The sequence below is a fragment of the Narcine bancroftii genome, chromosome 11, assembly GCF_036971445.1.
Source record: "Narcine bancroftii isolate sNarBan1 chromosome 11, sNarBan1.hap1, whole genome shotgun sequence".
Classification (NCBI taxonomy): domain Eukaryota; kingdom Metazoa; phylum Chordata; class Chondrichthyes; order Torpediniformes; family Narcinidae; genus Narcine; species Narcine bancroftii.
Window position 1 is genome coordinate 88,153,460 of NC_091479.1, and position 12,034 is coordinate 88,165,493.

The window sequence follows — 12,034 nt, forward strand, 5'->3', positions numbered from 1 at the left end:
TCAAATTTGAGGGCGATTACGAACAGATGTATTTTAAAAGCAGCTCATTTCCCCACTTGAACTACTTCCTAGAACATCCGCTACTTGGAAGCACTGCATCGAACCCAGGACTAAAAATAAGTTAAAAGTCTCCGTCAACCCACGACTGACCCCATAAATAACGTTTCATCCTCTCGTTATTGGCAACCTTTAGATTTTCAAGCAACCAGCCACCGGACAGACCAATGACAAAGTCTGAAAGTTTCCCACTTTTAAGAGCAACGCCTAGTTCTGCGATCTGTTTACTTACTTTATTTGTTATGCTTTTGTAAAGTCCCAAGTCCGGGGGTGGGGTGGGGAGGGGGGGGGGACATGACCTTTTATGCAGGGATCTACTATCTGCTCTTTACACACGCGAAGTGCAATCATTCCCACCTCCATCCGTTCTTGAAGTGCAGCGGGTCCAGAGATGCAATTAGGATCTTCAGCAGATTCCTGCCCATTTGAAGAGACTGGCGTAGACTTGTTCCAGGAGCCCAGCTTCCACCCAAGGGGGCTGACGCTGCCCGTTCTTAGTCGGAAGACCGTGAGCGAGGGGTAAACTAAACACACGGCGATCGCCACCACCAGTACCAAAGGTGGAGAACATTTCGAGCGACGACAGCGTGCCAGTCGTTGGCGAGCACACATGTCAACAGCTCTCGGCACACTGCTTCCACACGGCCACTCGCTCAGGAAACACGACAATGCGCCTTTCACGTTGAGCTTGTTCCCCCTCCAGGGCTTCCAACAACCTGGCTGCGATACCCTTTCGGATTTGCCGCGGTCTAACCCCGGGGCACGTCCATTCAGTGGCCCAGCAAGAAATAGAACGGTGGCAGGCAAACAACACTCGCCCCAGTCACGACTGGAGCATTTGGTCAACGTGGGACATCCCCGAACCCACAGTGAAGTTCTGCTCCAGCCCAGTTTCAAGTCTTCGGGAGAGCAAGCGAACTGCCAGAAAGGAGGACAAATCTTCTTCTGAAGTTAAAATGGGAAACTTCTTTTGAAATCACGCCCAGAACAGGAACGGAATTGTCCAGTCGTTTTCCAAAAAAAAGTTAAAGTCCTTGTAACAGCTTAGCACTTTTCCTCAGGTTGGGATTTTATCAACTTACAGTACAAATTTCTCAACGCCGAAGCTAACTTTCCAGTTAAAACTTCATTCCGCCTGGACCGTGCAGCGAGCACCGAAAGCAACTGCGTGTGATTGCGGGAAGCAATTCCAGACTCGATGATTAAAACCAGTTGGAACTCCCGACATCAGGCTTGTGCCTAATCAAACTTTCTCTCAAGTTGCCTGTGACATGTTACGGTGACCAATTGGATTGTTAGAAGCGAAATAATTTCAAGCAAAATAAACAAGCGCTTTTTTTTTTGGGGGGGGGGTCTTCTCGTCCGATTATGAGACTTTACTTTTCCTCCCCATCAGACCTTACTTTCCATAACTTATAGTTTCCGTGAAATTCCCCCAAAAGTAAAACAGTCCAGAAATGACGCCAGGCTCCTTTCAGAAACACTTGCAATATTTATATTCAAAAGCTATTGCACGTTGGAGGCTACAATTCCTTCAGTTTACTTTCACTTAAACATCCAATGCAAATGTTCCAATTCTGCTTACCCTTGCTTGTTAATAAAAATCAAAAGCTTCTTAGGAATAAAGTCCAGATCCACTGATTTTCCCCAGGAAGCATTGGCAATGCAATGGTCAAGGATGATCGACCTTGCTGTGCAATCGTGAGAGTACAAAATATCAGTTTGTGGATGTTTACATTTCAGACGTCCAGCACCAGAAATGTTCACCAGATTTATATCCACTTTTATGGAATCAAATTTTGCCAATAAGAGTGGCTTATCTTAAAAGCACAATGTAGGTAGCAATTGTGTGACCAGACTGTAAGAAATAGGAGTGAAAACACTGGAGAAACTCAGCTGGTCAAACAGTGTCCTTGATGTAGCAACGTAAAAATGCATAACTGATGTTTTGGCCTGAGCCTTACATCAAAGTATGAAAGAATGTCTGAACAAAAGGATTGGGTGAGGGGGGGGGGGAGGGGGTGGCAAAGGCAGGATATGATAGGTGGAGAAGGGATGGCTGGGTGGGTGTGGAGTGAGAAGGGAAGGGTGAGAACTGGAAAGGGGGAGGGGAAAGAAAAGGCTAGCAGGTTAGGAGAAAGCAGAAAAGTCCATGTTAATGCCATCTGGCTGGAGAGTGGCCAGACTGAAAATAAGGTGTTGTTCCTCCAAGCTGCAACGAGTTGGAATAAACCCATTCATTCAATTTATCTCCATCAATTAGTGAGATATGTTAAGGGTTATTCTTTGAAGGCATCCCTTAATTACCCCCATGCTCTTTGTTTTCTTTAATATCTAAAATTCATTGTATCTCTAGTTACTGAGCTCAACAGCCCCCTTGGGCAGTGAATTCCAAAGATTTACCATCCTTGTGTGAAGAAATATCTTCACACCTCTTCCATGAATGGCCAACCCCTTATGTTGAAACTGTGACCTTTAGTTTTAGGTACCCCAGCCATAGGAAAGAGTAACACCTCTTCTAACCCATTAACCCTTGCACGTTTTGCTTGTTTCAATGAGATCACCTCATTGAAATCTCATCATATTCTAGTCTCAACAGAGTATGATTTCAGTTTATTTTTCTCAACATTTGACAAACACACTATCCCAGGAATCAATCTGAGAAATCATTATCACATGTATTCTTCCATAGGTAAAGAGTCATGTTTATTGTCATCTGATTGCACGTACAATCTACTATCTGCTCTTTACACACGTGAAGTGTAATCATTCCCACCTCCATCATTCTTGAAGTGCAGCGGGTCCAGAGATGCAATTAGGATCTCCAGTAGATTCCTGTTCTCACGGCAAAACACGCAGACGCACAACCAGTCATAACACACATATAGACGAACAATATATATGCAGAACTGGTATTTATATACACATAAATAAATAAATATAGTTTTGGAAATATGCGAGTCTCAGATGGTTAGTGTGAGCTGCCTGTGGGAAGAAGCTGTTCCTCAGCCTGGTGGGGCTGGCTCTGATACTCCTGTATCTCTTTCCCGATAGGAACAGCTGAAAGATGCTGTGTGCAGGATGGAAGGGGTCTGCAAAGATTTTGTGTGCCAAGAGACAAGATGCCTCCACAGAACTCAAAATGTGATCTCATCGAGACTGTCCAATTGGAGGAAGATAGCTTTACTTTTCTACTTACTATTGCAAATATGCTGCTTGATGTTTCTGGATATTTACTCATAGATATTGAGGTACAAGGGCAGATTCAGATTTCAGATTTATTGACAGAGTAAATACATGACATCACACAACCCTGAGATTATTTTTTTTGCGGGTGAGGCAGAATTACCACTTATTGGTAGAGCAAAAAAAAACTGAACACTGTATACATGTAAACAAATAAAGATCCGTAACAGATATCAAATGTAAACAAACTGTGCCATACAGAGAGAATAAAAAAAATAAAGTGTACATTTAAGAGTCCTTAAATGAGTCCTTGTTTGAGTTTATTGTTGAGGAGTCTGATGGTGGAGGGGTAGCAGCTGTTCCTGAACCTAGGGATCCTGAACTAGGTATCTCTTTCAATCATCCACCTTTTAAAAAATATTCTACATTTTTATTTTCTACAAAGCAGATGTCCTAACCTTTCTCCACATTATACGGCATATGCTGTCCCCTTAATGGAGGAACTGAAGGAAATTCACATTAGGTAGAAAATGGTGTTGGGTTGACTGATGCAACTGATAAATCCTCAGGGCCTGATGGTCTGCATGCTAGGGTACTTAAGGAGGTGTCTCTAGAAATTGTGGATGCATGGGTAATCATTTTCCAGTGTTCTATTGATTCAGGATCAGTTCCTGTGGATTGGAAGGAGGCTAATATTGTCTTACTTTTTAATAAAGGAGGGAGAGAGAAAACAGGGAACTATAGAGCATTTAGCCTGACATCAGTGGTGGGGAAGATGCTGGAGTCAATTATAAAAGATGAAATAGTGGCATATTTGAATAGGAGTAACAGAATCGGTTCGAGTCAGCGTGGTTTTACGAAGGGGAAATCATGCTTGACTAATCTTCTGGATTTTTTTGGAGAATTTAACTATGAAAATGGATAAGTGAGAGCCAATGAATGTAGTGCACCTGGTCTTTCAGAAATCTTCTGATAAGGTCCCACATAGGAGATTAGTGGAGAAAATTAGAGCACAAGGTATTGGCAGTAGGGTATTGAAATGGATAGAAAATTGGTTGGCAGGCAGAATTAACATGTCCCTTTCAGAATGGCAGGCAGTGACTAGTGAGGTAACACAAGGGACTGGGACTGCAGCCATTTATAATATTCATTAATGATTTAGCTGGTTGGCAGTGTGAAATGTGAGGAGGATGTTATGACAATCCAGGGTGACTTGGACAGGTTGGGTGAGTGGGCAGATGCATGGCAGATGCAGTTTAATGTGGATAAATGTGAAGTTATCCACAATGGTGGCAAGAACAGGAGGCAGGTTACTATCTGAATGGTGTCAAGTTAGGAAAAAGGGAAGTACAACGAGATCTAGGTGTCCTTGTTCATCTGCCACTGAAACTAAACATCCAGATACAGCAGGCAGTGAAGAAAGCTAATGGCATGTTGGCCTTCATCATAAGGGGAGATGAATATAGGAGCAAAGAGGTCCTTTTGCAGTTTTACAGGGCCTTGGTGAGACCATACCTGGGGTATTGTGTGCAGTTTTGGTCTTCAGGTTTGAAGAAGGACATTCTTGCTATCGAGGGAGTGCAGCGTAGGTTCATGAGGTTAATTTCTGGGATGGCAGGACTGACATATGTTGAAAGGTTGGAGCAACTGTGCTTGGATACACTGGAATTTAAATGGATGAGAAGGGATCTGATTGAAACATGTAAAATTATTAAGGGATTGGACATGCTAGAGGCAGGAAATATGTTCTCAATGAAATCACATACAACCCTGAGATTATTTTTTCTGCGGGAGAGGCAGAATTACTACTTATTGGAAGTGCAAAAAAAATCTGTACTCAATGTACACTTGTAAACAAATAAAGAAATGTAAGCAAAACGACTGCAAAACAGAGAAAAAAGAATCAATAATGTACAAAAGTAAGAGTTTGTTGTTGATTGACATTGAGTTTGTTGTTGAGGACCAATATTGTCATTTCCTATCGATAGATTACAAGATTTTCCCAAATACTAATGTCAGGCATGAAGATAGTCACATTGACCTATTAACATATTGAACGGCCAATTTAACAGCATCAAGGGAAATAAATTTACTATAACTTTTAAAGACCTGCTGTTTCAATCATCCCTGCCCCTTCTTCTGTCTGACATGATCAGCTATCCAGCATTTTCTTCATCTTCTATTTCTTGTTCATTTTTTTTTGTATGGAGACTCATGCAAGGTACTTTAGTTTTTCTCATTCTTGAAATGTGCCCAAGTATCCTGGTTGTCCATCTTGTCTCTTGTTGTATTAGGATTTACCAGGATCCTCCTGAAAATTCCAATGGTTTTGTTCACATATGCACAAATCTCAATCTACCAGCAGATTCATGATGTCTTATTTCCCATGGAGTCCAGTGACAGAGCACAGGATTGCTGAGAGGTTATTGAATTGGAAGTTTCTCCCAAAGAAGGTGAGTAGAGTATTTTGAGAAGATGCACATTGCGCAGTACACACGTGGCAGATAGAACAAATGTTTAGTGTGGTTGACAGGCTACCAAACAAACAGTTGCTTTATCCTGGATGTTGTTGACCTCTTGACTATTATTGGAGCTGTAGTCATCCAGGGGAGATGGTCATGGTATTGCATGGTACTTTGATGGCATAAAGGTTACTCACCCCTTTTCAGCCCATACTCAAATATTTATCGGACGTGTTGGATACAGGCAGAGACTTTTATTTGCTGAGAAGTTACTCATGGAAATAACATAAAACAATCATCAATTGACAGCACCGCTATAGACGATGAAGGAGCTGAGAATGTTTTTGATGTGAAGATGGCACTTGCTCTCTACAAGCCACTTCTACAGATGCATCTTCAAGGAATTTCACTGTACCTCCTTCAATTTTATAGTCTGTATTATCTGCTTCCCATCTGGTCTTCCCTTCACAGAGACCAAATGTAGATTCTTTTTCCATATTTTAGCCCATAAGCATTATAGAGTAATAAAGCATGGAAACAGGCTCCTTAGATCCACTCACCCATGCCTATGAAGTTGCTCATCTGAGTTCATCCCATTTGTGCTTGGATGAACCCTTTCCTATCCATGCATCTTTTCCAACTGTCTTTCAAATGGTATTATTATACCCACATCTACCACTTCCTCTGGCAGCTTGTTCTATATATTCTCCACCTTCTATTTTTAAAAAGTCGCACCTCGAGTCCATTTGAAATGTCTCTCCCTCACCCTTAACTTCACCCAATAGTTTTAGACTTTGTATCCTCGGAAGAGACTACACCTCATTATTTTTAATATTTCTATGAGGTCATTGCTCAGCCTCCTAGACTCTCAGGAAATAAATGAGGGTTTATCAAGCCTCTCTCTATAATGCAAGCCCTCAAATCTTGGGACCATCCTTTGGACCTTTTCCAGTTTCCCCTATCTTTCCAATAACAACTGCAAATATTTTTCCAAATGCTGCCTTAGCAATGTCCTAAACAGCTATAGTGCAGCTCTGAGCTCTTAGCCCCTTTCACACTTGCGTCTCACTAAATTGGCAGTTCAATGTCCTGAGGTAGGAATGGGGGGGGGGGGGTTTGGCTTTTCACATTTGACCACTCCTAACTGGGACACTGAACACTTTCACACTTGTAAGGAGCCATCCCTGGGGTTAGGACTGGTGACATCATGACACATCGAGCAATGGTGGACCTGCCCTAAATCTTGATCAATGTTTATGATCCTATATTTGATCAAAATTAATTATGCCTAATTATAACACAATTAAGCTTTATGTACTGACAGAATGAGCCCTTCAGCCCCTGTTGTTGTTTATGCTGACCTATATAAATTTTTATAAGGGACTGTGGGAAAGTGTTAGCAATAAATAGCAATAGCGGACAATTTTTAAACAGGGTGGGAAAGCTGGTAACGTTATAGTGCACAATTTATAAAGCGTGGGAGAATTGGTAGCATTATCACGTACAATTTATAAATACCAAGGGAAAAAGCGATGGCGGACCTGTCCTCCTAGAACGCTGTGCGACAGAGAAAGGGCTGTATGCATGGCTGTGTGCATGGAGCATTCAAAGAAGGGTTTCTGGAAAGTCAGGTCTGCCATTGCTTTTTCCCACGGTCTTTATAAATTGTTCACAATAGCACTACCAACTTTCTCATGAAGTTTTAAAAATGTGCCCTTTTGCTACTTATTTCCACTCTCTCTCTCTCTCTCACTGTGACTTTCCCACGGCAAAATTTATACCTTTATTTTAATCTTTTCTTCCTTCACGATCCTGCACTCATGCAAAAAACTTGGGTAATTTCAATCCCACAATGCAATTGCCTGTTTCACACTTACATGATTGCAACGCTGGGGTTTGAAGACACCTGGAGTTGTACTAAGGGTCGAGGCCGTCAATCCCTGGCATGAGATGACGTCATCTGACACCAACGTTGAGCTGATTTTGCTTTCACTCACGACATTTTAAAGGCTAATTGGCCGTTAATTCCTGGGATCACTTGCAAGTGTGAAAGGGGCTTTTGATGGATAATAATTTTATATCATCACTCCAACTCCTATTCTTCTGCAGCAGGTCCTCACTGTTTTAAGTGACGGAACCTCATCTTCTCAATGGACACATCCAGTCTTCTGGATTCATAAATGGCCGTTCTAACATTTTCTATTTATAATTTAAGATTTTTGGCAATTCAAATTTCAGATAATAATTCTACTTCTACTTTCTATGAATTAATTGTGTGCTGCTTTCTGACCTTTTACTACACTTTTTCACATTGAATTGTCATTCATTTTGTCTCCTGCCTTGCACCTCCCCCCACCCCCTCACTCCTCCCCAACCCCTCGGTTCCATCTCTCTTTTTGCCACCAATCTCACCTTCTCTTCTTATCAGATTCCAGCATGGACAGACTAAGCCTCACTCAACCCCGTAGGACTTATCTTCCTCCTCTTACCTACTTTATTTTTCTGTCTCTCTCTCTCTCTCTCTTCCTTTATGTGGCCTTAACCAATTTACTGACTCTGTCCATCATGTTTCACTTTGACTTGGTTCACTAATCACACATGGGTCCCTGTCCCATCCCTCTCATCCTGCCCACTTTACATTGGCTTTTCTACTACATTTCCCCAGTCTCGAAAAAAGGCTTCGGCTCTTAATGTTGATCATTCATTTTTTTTCCCATTGATACTACTTGACCTGCTGTGTTTCTGCAGCAGATTGTATTTAGTTTCAGATTCCAAAATGTCCAGCCTCCTGTGTGCCTCAAGTAGAAATACTTTCCTGTCTTTGGCACTTACACTATTTCTAAACCTATTTATCTTTTGATGTTATTGTTATAACCTTGTTGGTTCTGTATTTTATCACATGTCCTTTTTGTTTATAGCAGGATTGTTTTCTCCATCTTGAGTTCCTTTGATCTATTAGTTTGAACTGTGTCCAGTAGGTCTGTAAACATTCCCACTGAGAACAAAAGTCCAACTCCTACTTTGACCAAATGTGAATCTGTTTTGCAAACCATTTCCTTTCTATGAACTAATGCTGCTATCCCAACAAATCTTTTCTTGCTTTATCTCTTCTTGAGTTATGCTTCCTTTGTTTTATCATCTTGATGTTTTACTGGCAAGTATGGGAGCGGAAGTTATCATTATATTATTCAAGATTCAGTTTTTTGTCTTGTAATAAAAACAGTGTAATATCACACAAAATTTGTTTTTGCCAGCTAAAAGGCAGACAGATTCTCCATTGGTAGAAATTGCCTGAAGCGCCTCTTAAAGTTAGAGAAAGAAAAGCAAAAGAGTCACCGAGTGTCCATGGATTCACCTCCGATGCTTCCACAGCCCTCGTAGCCACACAGAGTCCAGACTAATCCATCAGCACCCCAAGCTCCAGATCCAAACTTCCGTCACAATCTGCGCCCTTGGCACCCTCTCGCCTCCTTGTTCTGATACATGGTGCACCTTCAGCCAGTCTTGAGCCAGTTGATGTGAATCCCTTGGCCGCAGTCGCCAGCCACCCACAGCATGCAGGGGTTCCTTGCCCTCAGTCTCCAACAGCCTGCCGACTGTCTGTTTCTTCAATGGTAGAACCTCTCACTGGTCCTCTGCCTTGGTCACTGTCCTCCTCTGCTTTGCCTTCTCAAATGGGAGTGTTTTCCCCTTTTTCTGGTGGCCTGCGCCAGTCCTCCACTTCCTCATGACTGCTGCCAATCACAAGCACTGCCATCTTGGTGCAGACACTGCGGTATTTTTAAATAAAACCACCGTCGGCTCTATCTACAGCCTTTACGGAGCCGACGGCAGTCAGACTAAGCGGATGGACACCGCAAGAGATCTGCGACTCCACTCCCCATGAGTCTGCACCAGCGGCAGCACTGCTATCTTGACTTGATCTCGATATGTACCTCAAAGGTACCACTTTTCAATCCATCTCATTTGACAGACCTCAATCTTTTGTCTCCTTTGCCCTAATACTTTGGAGGAAATAGGTTATTTTCAGCTTCTTAGCACCAGATGCAAAATTAATGTATTTCTCTTTGTAACTCGCCTTCTCCCTTCACACCTACTCCAGTCTTTCTGCCTTTCTGTCATGCAGTTTTTGAAATCAGGTTAGGTTATGGTGGAAGTCAAAACACAAGGCTAGAGAATCTCAGCAGGTCAAACAGTGTGCTTTATATAGCAGAGATAAAGATGCATTACCAACGGTTTCGGGCTTAAAAAATGCAGGGAGGCATCCAAATATAATGGTTGCGGGGCACAGTTCCAAAGCCTGGAGGTAATAGGTGAATAAGGGAGGGAAAGCACACCAGCACTCAGGGGGGAGAGGGGATGGCTCTGTGAATGGAGAGGAGAGCTGGAGGAAAGAAAACAAAGAGAAAGGAAAAGGAGGGGGAATGGAGAGTAAGTAGCCTGACAGAAACCGGAGAAATTGATGTTAATGCCATCCAGTTGAAGAATACCCAGACAGAAAATCAAGTGTTGTTCCTAAATTTATGGGTGGTCTTGGTGAGATAGACATGGACAGACAAGTGAGCAGGGGAGTGGGGGGAGGGGGGCGTGGAATTGAAGGGAGATCCCTATAAACGACATGGACAGAGCGAAGGTGCTCAGCAAAGTTATTTCCTAGACTGCACCAGTCACTCCAATGTAGAGAAGGCCACAAAGCAGGCACTGGTATAACTCTCGTGGATACACATTTTGATTCATGTTACATCATAAACCAACAGGAATAGAAATTCACCAAGATAATATTATCTTAAAACAATAATTAATAATATAACATCTTACTTAAAATTTAAACTTAACCCAACTATGTACAAATGTATATATATGTGTGGATTATCCAAACCATTACAGCTTAGGCACAATTCTGAAAAGAATTCAAATTTCAATCTTAGAAATCTTGTGTTTAGTTTAGTTTAATTTATTTATATAGAACATTTAAGACAAACTCACATTGACCAAAGTGCTGTATCACATTTACATCTTAACTTAAACAGCTATTTAAAGTGCAGTATAAAACAGGTACCCGAGGTTTAAAACATAAAGATAAAAAAAATAACAAAAGCCAACACTTTACTTGAAATAACTATTTATAGTCCTGAATGGTGGTGAGGGAGTAGGTATGGGCATGTGTGGCACTTCCTGGGACCACAGGAGAAGGTGCTAGGAGGCAATCAGTTAGGAGGGATAAGTGGACCAGGGAGTCACAGAGGGCATGGCCCCTAGAGAAGGCAGAGAGAGGAGAGGAGAAATGTGCCTAGTAGTGGGATTATATTGTAGGGGGCCAAAATTATGGAAGATAATGTGTTGGATACGGAAGCTGGTGGGGTGGTAGGTAACAAGGTGAATCCTGTGTTTGTTAAATCTGGGGGCAGATAGGGCCAGGGCAGATAAGCGGGAAATGGAGGCAAAGCAGGTTAAGAGCTGAATTGATGGTGGTCGAGGAAGCCATGATTGTGGAAGAAAGCAGACATTTCAGATGATCTGGATTGGAAGACCTCATCTTGGGAACAGATGCAGCTTTTACGAAAGTCTACAGACACCATGGTTGAAGTAAAAACACAAAGCTGGAGAAACTGAGCTGTTACATGAAATTTGATTAGATTACAAAACAGTGTCCTAATGTTTTGACTCTTGATCAAGGACTTTCAATGTACAGTTTCAAATTCCATTATAACAACTAGGAAATATGGATATAAAAATCTTATTTATTTATGTCCAGGAAATAAAATCTGCCTCTGGTCTAGAGGATGTATGATACCCAACTCATCAATGATCAAGCAAGTCACTCACTTCAAGCCCTTTACAATGATAGATGCTGTGAACAAATATCTGTTGCTCATCGATGGTATGACACTGGTACAATTGATACACTTTATTCAAGACCTTGACCTCTTAGTTGATTTATTATCGATAAATAACTTTTAGACTTTCTCTGTTCTTCTCTTAGTAACCTGATTGCTGGTCTTTTTCATTTTTAACTTGCTTTGCCTCTGTTGTGATCACACCTCAAATATACACATGATAAAATAACCCAAAATACTCTAGAAACTCCATGACATTTCAGTGTGTTCAAGGTAGTCTCAAGCACACAAAATATCCACAGCATGGCAATTTTAAACACTGCAGGCTACATAAGGAAACAGTCTCTTGAGAATAACTTTGGTTCTTCTACAAATCAAAGCTAAACAAATAACCATGTTATTTGATGGTTAAATTGAAGCAACTAACTATTTAGTCCATTGATTTATTTTTGCTGCCCAGAGAAGTGGACACTGAACTATGATTATCATTCA

At 41.6% G+C, this 12,034-nt stretch overlaps 1 protein-coding gene and 1 long non-coding RNA gene across 4 annotated transcripts in view; one reads left to right on the forward strand and one right to left on the reverse strand.

The window, feature by feature from the left end:
* cped1 (cadherin-like and PC-esterase domain containing 1) overlaps positions 1-1,707 on the reverse strand; it is a 166,865-nt gene extending 165,158 nt beyond the window's left edge. The window contains exon 1 of one of the 3 annotated variants that reach the window (XM_069903911.1): positions 415-1,703. In XM_069903911.1, coding sequence (XP_069760012.1) covers positions 415-669 — 255 coding nt within the window. In that variant the 5' untranslated portion in view covers positions 670-1,703. Of the gene's footprint in view, positions 1-414 lie in introns of all 3 variants that reach the window. The other 2 variants (XM_069903913.1, XM_069903914.1) reach the window with 2 other exon arrangements.
* LOC138746098 (uncharacterized) lies at positions 357-3,540 on the forward strand. The gene is made up of 2 exons (XR_011346699.1): positions 357-1,336; positions 3,112-3,540. It is a non-coding gene; the product is annotated as an uncharacterized lncRNA (long non-coding RNA).
* The last annotated feature ends 8,494 nt before the right edge of the window (positions 3,541-12,034 follow it).